Source organism: Malus sylvestris, chromosome 2, assembly GCF_916048215.2.
Source record: "Malus sylvestris chromosome 2, drMalSylv7.2, whole genome shotgun sequence".
In the NCBI taxonomy this organism is placed as follows: Eukaryota; Viridiplantae; Streptophyta; class Magnoliopsida; order Rosales; family Rosaceae; genus Malus; species Malus sylvestris.
Window position 1 is genome coordinate 15,629,351 of NC_062261.1, and position 22,837 is coordinate 15,652,187.

The window sequence follows — 22,837 nt, forward strand, 5'->3', positions numbered from 1 at the left end:
ATATATATATATATATATATATATAAGACTTAGAGGATCCACTCCCCTGGGCGATGTGGGATGTAACAATCCACCCCCCTTAAGGGCCCGACGTCTTCGTCAGCACACTAGCACCACACTGCAGAATGGCTCTGATACCAAATTGTCACATCCCCGCCCGGGCCCCCACCACATCTTGGGCTCAACTCCGTCGTAGCACGATATTGTCCACTTTGGGCCCTGACCACGCCTTCACGGGTTTTGTTTTTGGGAACTCACATGAGAACTTCCTAGTGGGTCACTCATCATGTGACTGCTCTCGCGCGAACTCGCTTAACTTCGGAGTTCCGATGGAAACCAAAGACAGTGAGTATGTACATGCCTACCTCCCTATAGCACGAGGTCTTTTGGGAGCTCACTAGCTTCGGGTTCCATCGGAACTCCGAAGTTAAGCGAGTGAGCGCGAAAGTAATCCCATGATGGGTGACCCACTGGGAAGTTCTCATGTGAGTTCCCAGAAACAAAATCATGAGGGTGTGGTCGGGGCTCAAAGCGGACAATATCATACTACAACAGAGTCGAGCATGGGATATGATGGGGGCCTGGGGCGGGATGTGACAAATATCTACTCCTTACTTTAAGTTTTGGTGGTTTTAAGTTTTAACTAATCGCTTGACTTTGTTGATGAGTTTACTACCTAATTAGTATATTAAATTGGGGTATCTCAAATTATGCTAGCTTTAAAATAGAATACGGCTATGCTATTGTCACTCTTTATACAAGCTTTCAAATTTAGAGTGTACGATAAATTTTTTAGAGTATTAATATTAACTTATACACTAATATTATTAAACATACAAAACAAAATCAAAATAAGGAATTTTATTTGGGAAAGTGCTAGCAACCTTTGTATTTGGACATTTTCACTTTTTCAATTGACACGTTTATTAGACAAAAAAAAAAGGAACTTTAACGAAAAACACTCGGTACTGTTCACTTTAACGAAAAATCATATTTTTACACTAAAAAGTCAATCATGGTACTATTCACTTTATCCTTTATTTTGTCCTTATCATTAAAACTCAAAGTTTTCAAGCCCTTTTCATTAGTTTTCCTAAATAAAAAAAAGATTTTTGCTAGGAATTAACGATGAAAAATAGTAAATATAATTTCAAAGACATTAAAGGTCTTGTTTGTTGCGTAACAAATGACACGTGTCATTTGAGGTAGTGAAAAGGTTCAAATCCAAAAGCTAGTGCAAATGTTGCAAGTATTTCTATATTATTTATACAAGCAAAGGATTGTCGTGATAGTTAAGGCATTTATCTTCAATTCATTAGCTTTTATATTGAAACACAACTCTTCTCAATAGTGTAAGTTATTGTAAAATATCACTCGTAATAAGACGTTATGGCTTCATATTTATAGTAATACAGAAATGCTAAAAGGACCTTCTCAAAAGTTAAACTCATTGGGTTTCATATTTAAACACAACTCTTATCAATAGTGTAAGTTATTATAAAATATCGCTCGTGATAAGACATTATGTCTTCGTATTTATATTAATATAGAAATGCTAAAGGAACTTTCTCAAAAGTTAGACTTTTCGTGGATCTCTGTGATCTCCTATTTTTGACACAATATTTTATAACGTTGATACAAAAAATAAATTAAAATGTGAGTATTAAAACTCATAAATAGTTCCACTTGTAAAAGAGTCTCATTAGATCATCTCCAAAAGAGATGTCAAATCCTAAATGGAATGCCATGTAATTAAATTTGAAAGTAGAAACAAGTTTCAACCAATATGTTAATCCTGTGTGAATTGATATATAAGTTTTCATATGTCAAATTTAGCATATGAGAAAATATGATGTCAAATAATTTTTAATTATTTTGTTGTATGAATCTCATTAATGCACTAATTATAAATTTTGAAAATTTATTTTTATTTATTTATTTTTATATTAAGTTGTACAAATTTTATTGTAATAAAAAAAACATATCAATTGAAAAAAAAAAGAAAACCTAATATTACCACATCAGGTATCAAATTAATATTTAACATTTATTCGTTGGAAATACTTTTAGCATTTCGCTCTCTTAATAATATAGTGATAGGACAGCCAAAATCGACGCTGACAATTGTCCGTACTATGTTGGCATGCCATTGGGTGAAAGAGACGCACAAACTAGAAGCGTCGTAAGCAGTGGGTCCCGCCAAACACGCCCTCTTTTGATTCCTTCTGCGTCTCTACAGTTTCGTTTCTGAGTTTCCCTCTCTCTCTATTAGATTAATATTTCTCTCACTTCCATACGCCCCTATCCGTTCTCCAAAAGCCGACTCTGCCGAAAGCCCCCCACAACTCCATGTAGCCACCCTCAATTTTTATGCTTCATATCATTGCTTTTGTGTAACTATGATTTTTGGACAATGATTATCTTTCCTTTTTTTTATTTGAACGGTCACGATTAAATCACATTAATATCTTATATTAATTTTTTATAGAAAGAGAAAGATAAAATAAAGAATGCGAAAAAAGAGGATGAAAGGGTATGGAAAAATGAGATGAGAGAATCCTATTCCATGATTTTTTTACCCTTCACTATTCAGGTTTTACTACAAATATCATGTATTTTTTTACTGCGGATCTAGCATGATGATCATAGGTTAAAATAAGAATTTTACCAGTGATTAAATCAGCAGCTTCGTAGTTTGACCCAACGTAATAAGTTAGACTGTTTAACAGGTAAGTAATGTCTATATTCTATCATAAGTACGTTGACTTGCAATTCTAAAAATCGTGGCGGTGATCGATGTTGCGTCGGAATGAAAGGTCTCATTCCATGTACTGAGATGAATGATGAGTTATATGCTTGATTGTTCATTTTTTTTTCCCCTTCGATGAATGATGACCGGTGTACGTAGAAGAAGAAAATTAATTGACCTAGGGTTTGAGAGTTGAATGATCGAAAAGGACCTGAGAATATTTTAGGAGTTTCTCTCCAACTACGCAAGCATTCATGTAATACATACTTGCACTTGATCAATCAACTGCAATTCCTTAACCAAGTTTTTCAGTATAGACTATTGGGTACAACTTAATTGATCATTCTAATTTCTAATTTCTAATTCCAAGTTAAGAGTTTCTGCGTGTTTCAAACAATTAAACCCAAAACGTCAATCATCTACAACATTTTCGTTACATTATTGTTTATTTAGACACATGGAATTGAAAAAAAAATGTGGATTCTACCTCACAGTACGTAATTCAATACCTAAATGCACTAGTTAAATCCATTCATTTTTCACTTCTCGATTAATGACTTTCCCAATTCAAAGCAAGTATTTTACGCTCACATTACATAAACATGCATAAGCTAAAAATGATTATTCACCAAAATGTAATAAAGAGAGGACCAAATCAAAAGAAAGACCTACAAAAAGGGGAGGAGGATTTAATCATTTTTGCTCCCCTCCTATTTAAACGGTCACGGTTAAATTACGACAACATTTTATATCGATTTTTTTTTATAGAGACAATAAAATAAAAACAATGTGTAAAAAGGGAGGAGGGAATGAGATGGAAATAAGAAGGGAGATGATCCTACTCAAAAAAAGGTATAATTCCCTGCATTCGTTCATTCGTAGCCTGCCAGTGCCTGCCACAAAGTCAAATAATAAACTCTCTCATCTCAGATTTCTGAAAGTAGAAACCGAAATTGGACAGAAAAGGATATAATTATATGAATATTTATTACTGTCACACAGACACAGAACTCTGAGATATAGATTAGCTAAAAACACTAAAACGTAATTAAGAAGCAGATTAAGGACCACCGACAAACTCTCATTTTTCTCTCCCTTTCTTTATCTCTATAAACAGTAAGAACAAAAAAAGAAGAGAGAAATCCTGTGCCGGAGATCAGCAAAACTCGCCGGACATAGATTCCGGGAAAAAAACCCAAACAGATAAATCTAGGGATATTACAGCAGAGAGTATATATCCGCAGGCGTGAACGTCATATTCACCAACAAAAAAATGGCGGAAGGGAAGGCTCCTCAGGGGAACAAGTTGAGAAGCTTTCTCTCCGGTCCCACGGAGTAAGAGGACCGATGGTGATCCGCGAAGCCGCTCTCGAAGCACGTTGTGACGCCGGACTCCTCCGAGTTCATGGACGGGGTTCCGGGTCGTCGGGTCTCGGGTTTGGGCTTGGGTTTGAAAGACATGGTTGGGGTCAGCCGGAGATCCAGATCCGCGTGGTGCTGGAGCTGGAGTAACTTGGTGGACGACTCGTCATCGGCTGTGGACCGCTTGCGTTTCGGCGAGGAGGCCCTGGCGGACCGGGAGCTGGGGAACCGGGAGGAGGAACCGGAGTTGTGACTCGGATCTCGGAGCCTCCACATGTCCGTACAGTTGATGACGCCGCCGACGTCGGCCTCGGAGGCCTCGTCGGGAGCGGACGCTCCGCCGAGGAGCTCGGGAATCGGCCGGAGCGTGCCGCCGAGGAGGACGGTTTCGACGGCGGCCTGGCAGACGTGCCAGTTGCCGGTCCAGAGCAGCCCAACCGCTCCGTTGACCGGATTGACCGTACGGCCGCAGGCTTCAAACAACAAGGACTGAAACAGAACTGAAAACAAACGAACAAAAATCAGAAACGAAAACATGGGGAAACGGAGTCGTGAAAACGAAGGGTATAATCGGAAAAATAACGAACCGGGTCGTTGGGAATCGGGGACGGCGGAGATGAAGGACATGAGGCCGGCGCGGCCGAAGAACTTGGCGACGAAGACGGTGGCGTGGCCTTGGGCTTCGGGGGTTTCGATCCACTGGAGGCAGGGGCGGAGCATGCATGACTCGCTGCAGCCCTTTCGGAGAACTCGACAGCCGTTGCAACTCATGATAAGAATCCTTGTTCTTGTCGTTCGGAGATGTCTGCTTGTGGTGGTGAATCACTCAAAATCACATGAGATACCTTTCAGTCCAAGGAAAGTACAGAGAGAAACTGAGAGAAGGTTTGAGAGAGAGAGAGAGAGAGAGAGAGAGCAAGAGGGAGCGGGGGAGAGAGAGAGCAGGGGAAATTAAGCTAAGCTGGCGAAGGAGGGCTGGGGAGGGTGTTATATAAGTGGAGGAGAGAGAGAGAGAGAGAAAGAGAGAGAGATGGTGTGTTGAGAAGTGGGGGTGTTTGGGTACGGGTGTGAAGAGAGAGAGAGAGAGAGATGAGGAAATTCCAAGGAGTTGGGCGAGAGCGGCTCCGTGTTTCCGCGCAGGATGTTCCTCCACCGTTGGATTCTTTGCTTTTGATTGTGGGAACACAAGAGAGTGGAATGTGGATTATATTGTGATGGGATTGGATATTGGGTAATGGGTGATGTTAGAGACTCACACACCGTATATTTAAAAGGAAAATTAATTAAAACGGTTTGAAAATTTTGAGTTTTAATGATAAAGATAAAATAAATGATAAAGTGAATAGTACCAGAATTGATTTTTTAGTGTAAAAATGTGGTTTTTCGTTAAAATAAACAGTACCGAGTGCTTTTCATTAAAGTTTCCATATTTAAATCGTATTTTGTAAAATTATATCGATTGATAGTTTTATTTTTATTTAAATATTTTAAAAAATAAATTTAACTAACAACGTCGCATCATATAATTTATAAATTAAAAAAGCTACTAGTTGCTTTCCTTCTCATTTCTTTTTTTGGACCCTTTGATTTGCCCTTTTCCCTTTGGCTTTTCTTTTTTCTAATCTTCCACTTGCAACAAAGGGTTGCGTCACTCACAAAATAAACAAAACCAATAATAAAAAATGTATGATGTAATTGGATTAGATTCTTCGTTTAACAATTTAAATGAGGGAAAAATAATTTCCAAACGCTCTTTCTTTACTTTTCTTTATTCTTAAATTTGGATTATATAAATTAAAAAAGAATTAAGAAATATAAATAATAGAGATGCGTAAAAAGAGAAAATGTGTGTGCGGAGATCATTTTGTCATCGTTATTTTTTTCTCGTCAAAGGACGATAACTGGTGACAAGTCACGGTTATCCATCCATTTCGATCATTTCGTCATTGTTGACGTACAAGAAAAGAACATTGCTCGACTCTTTACTTGCAAAGCATTTTTTTGAGTCATTACTTGCAAATTGTACCAATAATTGCAAATTGCATTTTTCAATCATTATCCGCGATTCATAATTTAATATACACCAATAAATAACATGTTAAAACTAAAACTTTGAATCGTATGAATTGTGATTTGTAATTAGAAAGCCCAACATTTGTCAAATCATAATAATTAATTGTGATTAGTTTCATTATTATCAAGAGAATGAAATGGATTGGTCCATGACTGATTCCATTGTAATTGTATGGTATGGGGTGCACATGTAGGGATAATATTTAAGCATATTATCTAATTAGTTAATTAGAGAAGATGATTAATTATTGCCTATTTATAAAATAATAATAGATGGCATTTGGTAGTGGGGGAGGTCGAAAGGGATATGGTATTTTAAAAGGGGATTAATCATTCAGGGCCTTGCTTTGTGCGAGATCAGGAAGCAGAGATACACGAATAAGCAATATCGGCATTGTTTAGGGTTTCGACGAGTTTTTGAAAGCTGCAATTAAAATTAAGCATGTAAGACATTGCCTGGGTGGGGGTGGTATGGGGGCAAGTCAGTAATCAGGGTTCGTATTTTGGTGTCACGCTACGAAACATGGAGTAACATGGAGGGAGGGAGGTGCATATGATTTAGATTCTCTCAAGCTTTAAAATCTTTTCTATCTTCCATGAATTTTAAAGTCACTTTATTCTTTTTGAGGTTTCAAGTAATAAGAAACATTTAAATGAGTTTTTAAGAACATCTTGAGTCTCTATATAGGAATAATCACCGTATAAAATGAGTATAAAACAAATATAAAGACAAAATGAATCTCTAATGGATCGGAAAGTGAGTCCCTAAAGTATAAGGACTCGCCGAATACTTGGTGTATGTACCCACATATAGGGGCTGAAATGGTGGACACAATAGGACAATTTAAGTGGAAAAGCAGGCATGGATTCCAGTCACATGGCCTTGTCTTTTTTTCTTTTCTTTTTAACCGTTTAAAATGGAGGGTCCAGATTGATTCTTGCTTTTCAAATTTTTTTACCATTGAAAGATCAACGGTTTCAATTAAATAACCGTTTCAATTTAGGTTGCTTTCTCATGTTGGTTTTCAAATTATTTTGTTTTCTCTTTTCATAAAGCCCCCGTTGAAATATTAATATTTTCAATTTGGGTTACTCTTTCATTTTGTTCTCTCATCATTCCTATAAATACCAAATTATCTAACCAAAACTTACCATAACTTCATCTCATATACTCAGTTCACTCGTACTCAATTTACTCATTCTAGTTACATTTTTGTGAAGAAAAAAATTAGGGTCAAAATTTGAATTTTTTTTGGTAAAAATGTTCACAAAAATATTTTACAAGAACGTAATGTTAATATAAACAAAAAATGTGCACCTAATCAAATTATCACATAAAATTGTAAAAACCTCAAATTTAGGGATTCTACTATAAGGACTCTCCAATTGGTGGCAATATTCCTTTAGGAACACAAAGATTCCCTTTAAGTCCTTAAATGAGTACTCAAAGATGGTGGTAGGAGTCCCTAAATAGGGACTCCCATTGGAGATACTCTAAGTAGTTGTTTGGACCTGAAATATAGGATTTGGATCGCGGAAAGATAACTTGAGTTGGAAGGCTATGACTCTCGGCCCAATGTTTGATTTCTCAAGCGAGTTGGGTTTCAGCCCAAAAAAAAAACATGATTTGACCGAGTCTTAATAGAAGAGGGTTGTTAAGGGATTAGACTTTAGATATGGCTCGGCCAAGTCCTTGTTGAATTAAAATTACCAAAGATCCTGTTAAGTTATGATAAGATTCGAATTATTCCAAGAATCGAAACCTATGGTTTCAAGTGCCCACCCCTTTTTGGAATTAAGATTGGATTATAGAATATCATTATCAATAAAAAAAAAAAACCTAGGGATATGATACTTGAGTGAAGCAAATTCAACCTAGATTCTAGGTGGGAATTCTTTATGATGATCTCAGAGGACATTAATATAAATTTTATGAGATTAAATATAGTACTCTTCAACACATGAACTTTGACTCGAGTGGATGTTTGGAGGAATGGGTTAATTAAGGGTTAAATCTATGTAATATCAATCTTGATACAAGGAAAACCAATATGTCAAATATATTGAAGGATATGTTGCAGTCTTATTAGATTAGGAATGTGATTGTGTAAATCCTAGTATATCTTGGAATATCTCTTATATTCCTATTAGGAGTTGATTACCTATTAAATGTTATAATCCTAAAGGGAAAGGTTTTTACCTATCCTACTACTATAAATAAAGGCACAATGGGGTGAAATAACACACACCCACAATTACACATCTCTCTCTTTCTCTCTATCTATGCCGCACCCCTCTCTCTCTTTGGCCTCCATAATTGTTTAGTAAATTATGCCTACAACATGTTATCAGCACTCTCTTGACGCTGCGCTAAAGAGAGTTTTGATTTTCAATCAGGGGAGTATTACGTTTTAATCATTATTTTTATGATTAATTCTTATTTTATTGAATTGATCTACATGCTATTGATTCAATTTAATTTTTTCTGTATTGAACGTGATACAACGCATTGGAGATGCAATTTCGGCTTTATGAGAATGATCTTCTACAAGTTCAAAGGCTTTTGTTGTTTTCTGCCAATCAGGTACGCTTAAAATAAAGTAAGATATTTGAAACGACCATGAAGCATGAAAACATTCCCCATGATGCATGAACCCTCTATGTTTATATTTTCTTCCGAATTGAAATAAATTAGAAGCACTTAGGGTTTCAACCCTAAATTTCGAAAAAAAAAATTGAGATTTCATCGCGGCTGAGCAGCGGCACTACATCGCATGGCCGAGTTGGCTAGGATGACATCATTCAGCCATCTTGGACCTTTTCATAGCAGCCCCGCAAGTTTGCTGTCTTTGAGCATGCAGCCAGGCATCGGCCTGGGTTCGGTTTTGAACATGGCCCGAAGCCATGAGTCCAAACAGGAAGGCCTATTAAGGCTCTGCCCTAGCACTCGCCCCACAATGCCAGCAGCTATACTGCTGGGCTCTGCTCTGTTAGCTCGACCCGGCCTGCAACAAGCTTTGCTTGTTGGGCCTTTGCCCCCCACGCACCCCAGCCCACAGCATGAGTGCCCAGACGTTAGCCAGATGGTTGGTCTTAGTTCCCCACGGCCCAAAATGACCCTAGCCTTTGGCTAGGCTTCCCGCACCACACCCAGGCCAGCCCCATGTTGGGCCCGAGTTCCCCCACGCCTTTTAAGACCCAAACCAGCATCTTGGACTACTGGGTTTTTGTTTCACACCCCGACTTGTGGCCTGCAACCCACACCCGAGGCCCAAATACCCTTAGGGCCTTGCCCTATTAACGACAAACAATTTTGGGCTATATATTTTCGAACCCTAATGTTATTTTAAGCATTCCCAGTAATTTTAACCTAAATGTTATTATTATTTTTACTTCTACAATTGACCCCGTTTGGTCCCAATTTATTGAATTAATTAAAAGTGATCTGCAGTCCACTAATCTGATAATGTATCCAAAATTATTGATCTGAAGATCACTTTTGGACATTAACGATTCAATAATTTATTTCTCTTCTTTGAACCGTTAACTCATTTTCGTAGTCCCGAAGAACTCACACTTGAGTTCTCGAAGAAACTCAAATCCACTACACTTAGTTGTATATTGCATTATATGTTTCTTACAAAAACCTCTCTTTTATGAACTAAAGTTCATAAACTAAATTAAACCCGTAGTTTCAAATTTAGTGCCTTTGAAACCCAAAGTTTTCATAAAATAATACACTTATGAAAACCTGATGTTTTTCATGAAAACCATGTCTTAGAACTCAAATGTTCTAACCTTGATGCTTATGGATGATTCATTCTCATAGCACTAATCACAATCTTGTTCCATCCAATTCAATGGATTGTTGAACCGTCACAAGTTTGATTTTCCTGATTTGGACGTTTTCTATTAAAAACCATTTTATGTGGGGTACAAGACGTGAATCTCTACTTGACTATCAAGAAGCTGAGAAAACATTGAAGCCAACAATGGCATGGAAGAGCTGAATAAGCCTCTGCCATGATCTTTATTCGAAGACTTATGCTCAAAGCATTACAAATGGAAATACCTCCCGATCAAGGATTCCATGGCTCTTTGGCACGCTTCTACGGATTGTCTAATCATGAAGGACATTGTCTAAAGCACACCATGATTACGTCCATGAATGAGTATAATTCTGAAGTTTATAAATCCGATCGAATTTTGACTGGAGAATACTTTTCTCGTCAATCATTGTTTCTAACTCCCCCATGAAGCAGCAGTGTAGATAGCTGATGTTTACCAAATTCTCAAATCTGATTACTACCACAAATGTGAGAGAATGGTATGAACCCAGTTCGGCTGGAGTATACCGAATAGCTCAACCTAGTTCGGTCAAAGCCTACCGAATGGTGATGCACTTCTTCGGCAGGGATACACCGAATGACATATTATCTCACAATCCAATTTCGAGTTTGTTTTTACAACATATGGTAGAATCAGGGCCTCTAGGATATGACATTATGCCCGAAGCATGATCTTTGGTACCTAAGACCTAAAACTTCAAGAATAAGGGAAAATATTCCCAAACCTTAACCTTGCATAATCTATTTCCGTCTCGATGGAATAAACCATTGGTTATGTACCTGTTCGTGCCCCTACCAATGTTGCTAAGGAGTACCATTCTAGTAGTCAATACGGGAGATTAATTTTGCTCTACCAAACACCGTTGGAAGAGCAGAATTTTGACATGGATGGCCTTGTTGGTCGAATCCCTTAAATAAACCATTTACTTTGTGAACATTTTTCCATGTTCTTGGATTCACGTTTGGTGTAAGTTTTACTTATGGATAATCTTATTGATATTGTCCTTGAATATGAGTTAATTGAATCATGTTTCTTAATACATGTGATTGATTCAATTAAACACGTGATTAAGTAGGAATGTGGGAAAGTTAGTTGTCTGGATGAATACGTACTACACACACTAACTTTACACCTAAATCATATCTCTAACAACAACTTCAGGTCTATCCAACTTGATTAAGAGCAACGACACGCTCCTTGTTGTATGAATGGTATTGCATCACCATTTAAGGGACCTTAAATTCTTCCTGACGTTGAGTTTTTAAGGATATTCGAGATGACAATGATCATAAATGAAACCATTGAAGAATATAGAGTGAAATATCTTTAAACCACCTCCAAAAATGAGCCTGAAGCTTTAATTTGGGGCTAATGGGTTGTCCCCCAACTGGGGCACAAGCCATATGTGGCCAGCCTGGAGCTGGGTGATTGAGCATTTTACTTGTTTTGGCATGACCTTTTGGGACACTTAGGTCTAACAATGATGTTACAACGCATCTCCTTACCCAAAGTAAAGACCTTGTGCTTATACGCACACTTTGCCAAGCATGCTCATTTGGGAAATTAATTTCTATATCATTCCTTGCAAAGATACAACACGACTCCTTTTTCACAGTGGATTCAAGGGAATATATGTGGACTAATCCAACCAAAATGCGAACCATATAAATACTTATGGTTTTGGTTAATGAATCGACAAACTGGTCACATGTTTGTCCACAAACATTACTGCTAAACCTCATGGCTAATTAAGGGCTCACCACCTTACTTATCCCTTAAGGTCTGGGAGACTAGATAATGCTGGAGGGTTTATATCGACAATTTTCGATAAAGTATTGCATGTATTTTGGGTTTATAATTAAACATCGAATTCCTATGATTCACCCAAAATAGCCTCGCCTAGTGATCATAAAGCGTAATTTAAATGATTGCCTGAATTTTGGTAAACGTACCAAGTTTTTGGTTTCTGCCTAGGGCCATGCAATCCTTGTACGCAGTTATATTGGTCCACCTTAAGGCCCATTGCCACCCAACCTATATGAAGTTACAGTTGGTTACTGGGTACGAACCTGACGATTTTTGTATTTACGCATTTGGGTGTGCATTCCATGTGCCAAGTTGCGCCGCCGCAACGTACCACGATGGGTCCTCAAAGAAGGATGAGAATCTTTGTCGATTATGATTCTCCTTCACACCAGCTCTCTTAGAGCCCTTGCATGTGATCTCTTTACCGCTCATTTGCAAGTTATCATTCTAATAAGACAGTCTTCCCGTCGTTAGGGGGAGATAAAAACGTCAACGTTCTTGGAGAACGACGCAAATTTGCATAGACATTGTCCACTATGTTTCATCTCGATCCTCATACTGCACAAGTGTGATAAGCAAGTGCGATGAATTCTAGATTTCAGAATGTTGCTCCAGACGCATTCCTCTGATATATCTAAAGTGACGAGGTCATATACCTGCTGCAAACATGCTTGCAAGGATAGACGTACTTAACAGATGTCGAGTCAACATCCCTGGAGGGTGTGTCGCCCTTGTTGGATGATCCGATACACTGACGGATAGCCAATCAATCTGTCTTGGCGTGGAGCACAACAAATCATTTGGTTCATAGGATTCATTTCCCTATAAGAGGAAGGCATGACACAAAATGAATCTACACTCGGTCGCTATCTCAAATCATTTCCATCTCATGAGATTAATCTGGATTTCTCATGAGACTTAAAGTTCTTGGTCCAGTATACTAGTTTGGATGAGCGAAATGGAATTGAAATGAGATTATCATCGATGATGTTTTCACTTATATGATAGCTATCGACATAAATGAAAAGCGACAATATCGAACCGTGTTCCGTTGATTAAGTGACAACGTAGAACTGATTAGACAATTAAAGTTACAATCCAGGTCAAATTCCTTACGAAAGTGTGTTTTGGACCTGTTGTTCCTACACTGCCCAAGGTAACCCTGTTGTGTTACAAGTGGGAGAGATGAATGAAACAGTGCGATATGATGCATGCCTTATGGCACAAGGTTTCTCTCAAACGTCATGTGATTAATAGTAGCATTATGAAATGTGGTTAGTGTTTTCTCCATGGGGATATAGATACGGAGATTTACATGTAAGTTCCCGAAGAATTACATGAATTGGTTCAAATAGTTCCAAGCCACGGAATACCCTCTTAACTCGTTTTGAAGCGTTCACTTATGGATTGAAAAATCAGACAGATGTGGTATACCCGTTTACGTGATTATTTGATCAGTCAGGGATATGAATTATGCCCTTATGTGTTAAACTATGAAGTCTTATTCCAAATTTCTAGAGTTACAGTTTATGTCGTTGACACGAATCTCACTAAGACTTCGAAAGAGCTTGAGAAAACTGCCTCGCACCTGAAGATGGAATTTGAGATGAATGATTTTAGGAAAACTTGTTTATGCCTTGACCTGAAGTTCAAAGCGTCGTTCTGATGGTACCTTGGTCTACCAATCAAACTACACCCCAAATGTGTCACTTTTAAGTATACCTTTGATCGTCCATACGTTATATACAAATGAGACCCTTGAAGAGGTTATGGAATCCGAAATTCCATATCTAAGTTCAACTTTGCGCTTCGTTGTACTTAACTCATTGTATTTAGACAGGACATCTCCTTCGCTGTTGGTCTTAGTAAAGATGCAGCACCGCGCTTACACGCAACCACTGAATTGGTATTAAAGACGTACCCTGAAGGTACTACATAGGCAAATCCCGACGAATCTCGAGCAGATCCAACCCCCCTGATACTCGGAATAATGCTTGCCTTGTTTGTTATGCTGACGCTAGTTACTTATCAAACCCGTACAAGGCAAAATCCCCAAATGGTTATGTCTTTACCGTTAGAGATATCGCAATATCTTGGAGATCTATGATATAACCTTAGTTGCGAAATCTTCGAATCGTTCCAAAAGTCACCTCACTTCACTATGCCACAAGTAAGATATGGTTAGGAGTTCTTGTTGAGCATATTCGAAGTACTTGTTATGTTTTCATCCATCGTTGAGTCCCAACGACGATCCATGAAGATTATGCCGCATGTATCAACCCGACCAAGCCATGATACACCAACGAAGTCAATGCCAAGACATATTGCATCTACATCTACATTAACAAAGCATCAGGAGATTGAAGTCATGCAAGCCGATCCTAGACAATCTTGCTGACCTCTACACGACGTCACTGCCGAAGTCAACCTTTCAGAAGCTTGTTCGAGGAATTGGTATGCCTAACTATTCATATGCAAATACTTGTAGTTCTCATTTGGAAGTTATGTCAAATTCAAGGGAAGTATCCAGAAGTACACTCACTTGATCTTAATGTACTTTTTTTTCCTACGATTAGGAGCATTTTTCCCACTGAGTTTTTGCTACCTAACTAGGTTTTAACGAGGCATCCATCCTGGACTGATCATACCCTCGTGAGCTCTTCTACTTGCGTCCAAAAGACGTATAGTTTTGACTTAATGCAACTTCTCACTTTTCTCCTTAGTCTATGGGTTTTTCTCCCACCTTGGGTTTTACCATAGCGAGATTTTGTGAATTTTACTTTTTATGCATTCTTCCATTGATTTGAGACTCTCATTCACTCATTGTGCCGACGACTTCATCAACTATACTTGCTTCATCACTGAAGACTTGATGCGCCATATACTTGAGTATTTACACACTCAAGGAGGAGTGTTGCAATCCTATTAGATTAGGAATGTGATTGTGTAAATCCTAGTATATCTTGGAATATCTCTTATATTCCTATTAGGAGTTGATTACCTATTAAATGTTATAATCCTTTTTGGGAAATGTTTTTACCTATCCTAGTACTATAAATAAAGGCACAATGGGGTGGAATAACACACCCACAATTACACATTTCTCGCTTTCTCTCTATATATGCCACACCCCCCTCTCTCTCTAGCCTCCATAATTGTTCAATAAATTATGCCTACAACATGATCAACTATCTAGAAAATCTAGCATTATTAGTTGGTCTAATTAAGTATCCAGTCTCTACTTTATTGAAGTCTTTCTTAAGTTCAAATCTCACAAGAGATAGTTGTTTAAAAAAAAAAAAAAAACTAATTAAAAAAAATTAATATTAGGAAATTCTTAATTCTTCTATATCGGGAAGGGAGAAATTAAAATGCTTAAAATTGCAGGCACTTCAATCCAAAGAAGTTTCCAAAATAAAAAACTTTGGTAAGATGCATGCATGCATGATAGCAGCTGGCATGTTTATATATCCTCCTACACGTCACACTGCGTTTTTTTCCATCCATCATGTTTTAAGTGCGACGTTTTATCTTAAAAGACCTAACTTAAGACTCACAACTTCTATATTTATGTTGGAACAATTATACTTGAATCTTGATCCATAATTTGTTACAATTACGAATAAGATATATACCAAGACAAACTTTCAAATTTGTATATATGCTGTTATTTAATTGACTCTGTTCTCTTCAAAACGCAGTGCCTTCTTCGTCAAGGTTTCCACATCATCGCCGCAGCCTCTAAAAAGGTAAGGGCATCAAATTATAACATGTAGAAACATATATAATAGTTCTCTCCTTAAAATATTAAGAAGAAAAAAAGGTTCATTTCATTTGGAAGAAGAAAGCATCTAATTCGAACTAATAATATTTAGTTTCATCAGTTTGAAATTGAATAATGTAAGAATTCCACTTCTCCGATTATACCGTGAGTTGGTTGCACACTCATGTTTCTGAAATTTTGACATTAACTTGAGTCATAACACACCCTCCATCCATAACCCAGCTTTTAAGTAGAATTAATTTTTCTGTAATTAGCCAAATTTAGCTAAAAGAAAGCTTGGATCCTCAAATATGGATGAGGAGGAGTTCCTCCTCAAGATACTTCGTGATTATTCTAAATCACTCTATAACGATTATCTTTATAAAAATAAATTTAAAATAAGATCATTTAGTTAATCAACTGTAGTAAATACATAAATAATTCATAATGCTTTTACGATATCCAATCAAATGGACGATAACTTTCTAAGCTGTTTTTCGTCTGTTTGGACTTTGTTTAATAAATGTTCTCTTGACAAAGAAAAAGACTTGATTCCCCCTATGGGACCAGGATCATCTCCTGAGCTAAGGATGAGGATCCTCCTCATCAAAGGGTGTGGGCCGTTGGATGAAAATCCAACGGTTACAATTATTATAACTTTAAAGGGATCCTCATGTTTGTAGCCGTTGAATTTTTATCCAACGGCCCATATCCCTTGATGAGGAGGATCTTCATCCTTAACTTAGGAGAGGATCTTGGTCCCCCCCCCCCCATGGCTTTGGTCCTTTGGGGTATCACATCAGCACAGACCACAATTTGTTCAGTATATTTATGGCACAAAATCCAGTTCTAGCTACCAACAAAATGATCAATTTATTATTGTCCTCGATCGAGATACGTATCTTTTTATGAAACAATTTTCTGCATAAAGGATCCGCAATGTTTTTGAAAAATCTACTTAACTGAGCTGGTAATTAATAAATGATCAATGATCAATTGCTTCGATAATGGTATGAGATTAGCCTAGAAAAGGGGCACTAGTTGGTACCAGTACTCCTGCAGGCAGAGGGCACCTGCGCAAGCCATGCATTTTCCACGAAGAACTTTAATGAAAAATTTTCGGTACTGTTTATTTTAACGAAAAATCACATTGTATGTCAATCCTGATACTATTCACTTTACTCTTTATTTTGTCTTTATCGTTAAAACTCAAAGTTTTCAAGTCTTTTTTATTAGTTTTTCTTTTTCCATGAGAGTTTCTACATAGACGACCCCAAATGATCAGTACCCTTTAGACCACTCAATCCCATATTGATCTCACCCGGTGTAAGAACGGTTTTAATCATGACACTTTACCTAAGTGCATTGCATCATAGGAGAAGTATAAAAAAAATGGTGCTCACGTCACTTGTCTTGTTGAACATCGCTTACAAACACATGAGATCTTTTAAATTTTTGCCTCACATAGTCTCACGTTAGTTTCACTTAGTGTGAAAACTACCATAATCAAGTGATCATGTTGAAGTGCATTGCACAATTAACAAAAGGGGTGTGATATCCACACACCTCTTTTTACTTCTCTCACACCTTTTTTATTTTCGGCCGTCGGATCGGATGAATTGAAGAAGATCAACGGACAGAAATTAACAAAGGGTGTGTGAGAAGTAAAAAGGGGTGTGTGGATAACACACCCTTAACAAAAATAAAAAGTATGGAGCTTGACAACATTATCGATCAAATACCTCTCATGACAATATTAAACCTCTTACATTTAGTCTCACACTACTTCAGACTAGGGGTGGGCGCGGTGCGGTTTGGTGCGGTTTCGAATGAAACCACAACCGAAACCGAAACATTTTGCGGTGCGGTGCGGTGCGGTTTTGAAGCCAAAACCGAAATGAAACCAAACCGTTCGGTTCGGTGCGGTGTGGTTTCAAACGGTTTCGGTTTGGTTTTTGAGAAAAAAAATGTACAATTTAAAATATACACCTATTTATGCATAAGACGGTCTTATTTTCCTCGTATATTAATTAATGAATATACAGTAAAATTGCAGCAAAACTGCATAAAAAACAGCAGCAAAACTGCACCAAAACTGCACAAAATTGCACCCAAAAATAATGCAGCAAAACTGCATAAAAAAACAGCACCAAAACAGCATAAAAAACTGCACCAAAACAGCACCAAAAAACTGCACAAAACAGAACCAAAAATCTGCACCAAAAGTGCAGCTAACTTGTACCAAACTTGTACCAAAACTGCAACAAATGACAACTACTAAAATTGAGACAACATCCAATGCATCAAAGGGTTTAAACTTTAAATCCTTATGCATCACATCTACTAAAATTGAACTTGATCACCAATGACAATACTTTACAACCTAATTGAAAGGTTAAGTTTGCCATAATACAAACCTATAAGTTATAACCTAGTTGAAAAGTTTAAAATATAAGTTATATAACATTTATTTATTATATGGTGCGGTTTCGGTTTCGGTGCGGTTTTGAAAACCCAAAACCGAAACCAAACCGTTTTGTGTGCCGCGGTTCGGTTTTGAAACCGAAACCGTTTCAAAATCGCAAAACCAAACCGTTTGGTGCGGTTTGATTCGATTCGTGTTTTGGTTTCGGTTTTCGGTTCCAAGTGCCCACCCCTACTTCAGACTGATCTCACTCGAGATAAGAACTATCTTAGTCAATCGGCCTCATCGGGCAATTTCTCTCACATCAAGGGTATCAATGATGGGGACAAGGTTATAAAAGATGTTGGGTGTTAGTTAGGCGGTTGTGAAAGGCCTAGAGCTTAGGCGTGTAAGTGGCGCCTAGACAGTTTTTTTTAGTTTTAATTATAATTTTCATATATTATATAAATAAACGTCTACTTATGCTTAAAATACGTAATTATATTAAGATATGTAATTTTCAAATGTCTAAAAATTAATCGGAACGAAAGATTTGACAACGACTTGAACTGTGATTTGACATGCAAATCCATCCAATCATTATTGGTAACTGGTAAGAGTGAAAGAAAATGTTACCGAAAAGAAGAGAGTAGTCTGATGAGACGTGGCGTTCTTATCCCTAGCGCGAGGCATGTCAGCCCCCAACTTGCAGGTGCCGACAATTTCCAAGCAAACCACAACATTTACAAACACGAGATTATCCCATATAAATAAAAGCAAATCTATTAAGATTTTGCTGTCGAATTCCGAAATCAATTTACATAAAACGATTTATTATTAAATGATGTTTTAGATTAAAATGTATTGTCATTTATCACGTAAAGAAAAATTTATACATAATAATATATTATTCGTCCGAGATATGTGGAAAGGGTGTGTAGTTTGGACGAGTAGCTTATGTCTATTGCAACATTCAATCATCAGTTTTCTTAATTTTCTGTCGTCAATCAAATGAGTTGAAAAATATCAAAAGAAAAAAAAATTAAAAAGAAAAAAAATGTGGAAATGGCGTGTAGATTTCCACCCTTTATTTATACAAAGATAGAAGCAATTGATTAACTTAACTCCTTCCCTCCCGAGGGGTGTCACTTTCGAGCCGGACTTTCGAAACATTACTCCTGCAACATTGCAAACAAAACAAAACAAAAACAGAACTAAGAGGAAGTGCAGGTTAGCGGATGGGTTATTTTTAAGAAAAATTAATGAAAATTATTTGAAAATTTTGAGTTTTAACGATAAAAACAAAATAAAAGGTAAAGCAAATAATACTAGAATTAACATTTTAATGTAAAAATATATTTTTTCGTTAAAATTCTATTATTTTTAACACGTAAAACCAACTCCAAAGGCAAGACTCAAACTCAAATTTATTGCTTTTGGACCCAAACTAAAACCTAAATTTGGGTTTGTATTTGGCTAACTCAATTTTTTTTGTGCCCCGGCTTTCTAAAAACAAGCAACGGGTGGAGAATTTGATTAAGTGGCCGATAGTTGGGTTCCAGCTGTCACACGGCCCAGCTGCAGTACGGTAACGTTTTAGGGATCGATTTCTAGTTCGTTGGCGTCTTTTTTGTTGGCAATCTTTAGATTTTGGTCTAATGGTTTATATTTGTTTTTTTCAAATTCAACGGTAAAAAGCGATCCAAAGGCTTAAATTTATCCAACGGTCAAAATAATAAAATAATTTTTTTAGAACCGATCAGCTTTAAAAAAATTAATCCATACTTTATTTATATAATTATTTATTCGTTGGTTGGTGTGTGCAGTGCAGTTTGGTTGGTTGATTTGTACATTGAAGTTTGGTTCGTTGATTTGCACATTGAAGTTTGGTTGATGTATATATTGAAGTTTGATTGGTTGAGTGGTTGGTTGGTGTGGTTTATTCAATTTTGAAATTTTTATCGAAATTTAATTTTTTTAGGTTAAAACATTAGTAAAAAAAAAAAAAAAATTAAGATAACATAACTCAAAGTTACAAAAAAGAATCCTTACCTAAAAAAACTAGGGTTAAAACCATTCCACAACAATTAATAAATTTTAAGTCTTAAAGTTTAGGTTTTGAGGTTGGGTGACATTCGATGTTCACATACCTAAATTCTGTAGTGGACCTAAATATTTGGGTTTGGATTCAAAAGTTGAAGTTGGTCTAAAGAATTACGATGGTGCTATTTTGTATTTATGTATCACTTTGTCTATATATCTATGTAGGTACAAACTTTAATGCAATGGCTAGACTCTTTTGTGTGTGGGTCAGGCTATTCACTTGGGTTGACTACCAGACACAAAAAATTTTACACTAACATATTATTTTGCGTATCTGTTTTACAATGTAAAGTTGATGATTAGCTTAAAATACTGCTATAACTTGCATGAAAAGAAAATTCCCTCCTTTTCATGGGCTTGACCTTTGGCCTTTGGCTATCCTAAAAAGAATCTGCATGTTAATTTAGAAATTAAACTCTTAACTCAAATTGGACTTGTCACTTAGTACTACAGTCATTTGAAAATCTTATATTTGTCATCAGTTTTATTTGAAAACTTAATGCATTGGGTTGTTTATGGATGGATTTTGGATAAATGTTTGAGTGTAAAGTTTACAACTGTGATACTACTAGGATTAGGATTAGAGGAGCCAATTCACCTTTTTTCTTATTGTATTAACCATGCAAAAGCGAGGGGGTGAATTGAACATAAGATCTCAAATACGTAAATGCTCTTAACAATTTGAGCTACAAATTCTTGCTCGAGACAAACTAATTTTAAAATTTCCATTCATTTGGTATTCCCCCCTCTTTGACCTCACTTTTTCTCATTTACAATAGTGGATAACCAAAGTTGTCATGGTGACCTTAGCAGTATTGAATTTAATCTTAACCCCCTAATTCTTATTATTTGTCCTTCAAGCCTTGTTAAGAAACTAGAAATTCAATATGTATGGTCTTGGAGATCACACGCATTGAAAAATATGGAAAATATGTGTAGGAGCATCTAATCTAGTACTTACAAGTCCAATGAAAAGAAAGGTGAAGATTGGTGATATCATCGTACTCGATTAGAACATATTCGGATTAATGTTATGAAGAAAAATCTACAAAATTACCTTGTAGTCAAGTAACATAAAATCAACATATGAGATTAAGAAGAAAAATCATACATCTGTATCACCTCGATTAACATAAATAGATAATAAGTTTCATAAATGGGTCTTTTTTTGTACCATGTTTCTTCAAAGTGAAATTGATCATTTGTTTGTTCCTCCCCATTCACTCGATCCCTTTCGTTTCATCAATTTCGTCCGTATCCTCTTTTTATTCCGAGAAAAGAGAAGGGGACGGATCTTCATCAATGGATCTCTCTTATTCTTGTTTAGTCCCCTTCGTTCCGGAAGTTGTTTCTAACACGACTATGCTATAATATACAATCGGTTCAGCCACAAAAGAGTGAAGAAGTTGGACTGTGGTCCTGTTGGTCAGTCACAACAAAACAAAGAGAAACTCTAATTTGGTGAATTGATTACTTATCTATGGGTAGAAGGATAAGGCATTTGACAACAAAAAATTCAAGTCCGTACACATACCTAATCTATGAGATAATGTTTGAAATGTAGTTTACTATTGTTGATCTCAGCAGAGCATGAAGAATAAGATAAGCATACGAGAGATTCATTATCACGTTCGGCTTTAATGCCAAATTAAACGCGTTTAAGTCCTTGAGTTTAGTATGCCATATCCCACTCTTATTAGGCGGGTGCAAACTTGAATGTAGTTTAATATATATTATTTTAATCTTAAGGATATATTCACACTAAGGGGGTGAAGATTTGGGCAAACTGGATACAAGACGAGTCGACCACAATACTTTGATCATAATTATCATCCACGATAATCAAAACTAAAACCTCACTCACAAAGTGAAAGAGAAAATATCACTAAATCGTAATACTACGTATAACACAAATTACTATTAAGTCTTATCTAATATTTCACGTATTATGACATAATTGACACAATAAATATGTCATTTTATCATCCATCACTCATTAGGATAAGTGGCATGCACCATAAAAAATCTAAACAAAAATTAAGATAATATGATGTAATAAATAGAATGATGTAACATGTCGAATACTAAGATAAGATTCTTAGTCTAATTAATCATGTCAGTAATTCCAATTCTCAGTAGTCTACACATCATAATCCAAATTCCCAATCAAATTATTACAAAAACCCTACAAAACAGCTGTTGGGACCAGCCAGAAAAATCAAAGAGAGCAACAATTTCTCTATACGAGCAACCCAAAGTTCAATTCATCATACACAAAATAGCAGCAATATCCTTAAGATTCCGATTTGTAGGGTCCTCTAAGAAGGAGAAGGCAACTTGAGTTGGCCAATTCCCGTCCAAACCCAAAAATTCAAGAGCGCACTAACATTTGACATACATTGCCGAATTTAACAGTTAAACATGCACTCAAGAATTCATGGGTTAATATAATCCACTAATACATAGTAGGACTCCGAAAACTTATCGGATAGGAATCTACAGTACAAGATTTCAAATTCTTTTAGATGTTAAATCAAAGACCAAAAAAAATTGAGCAAGTAGAGTAGAGGGGATTATTCTTTAATTGGTGGCTAAACTTTTTCCATAGTACTATAAGCAAAATGTTCTTATTCTCAAGCAATCCAAATTTTCAAAAGCAACTGTGACAAAATCTCAATCAGTTCAAAGTGGTCCATCCACTTGAAGGCGAAGAAAAAAAGAAGAAAAG

At 36.6% G+C, this 22,837-nt stretch overlaps 1 protein-coding gene across 1 annotated transcript; it reads right to left on the bottom strand.

Moving 5' to 3' along the window:
* Positions 1–3,702: 3,702 nt before the first annotated feature.
* Positions 3,703–5,245, bottom strand: LOC126613824 (LOB domain-containing protein 37-like). The gene is made up of 2 exons (XM_050281427.1): positions 4,699–5,245; positions 3,703–4,611 (listed from the first exon to the last, which is right to left on the bottom strand). Exons 1-2 carry the CDS (start codon positions 4,880–4,882, stop codon positions 4,043–4,045), a joined length of 753 nt encoding a protein of 250 aa, XP_050137384.1. The 5' UTR covers positions 4,883–5,245; the 3' UTR covers positions 3,703–4,042.
* Positions 5,246–22,837: the final 17,592 nt, after the last annotated feature.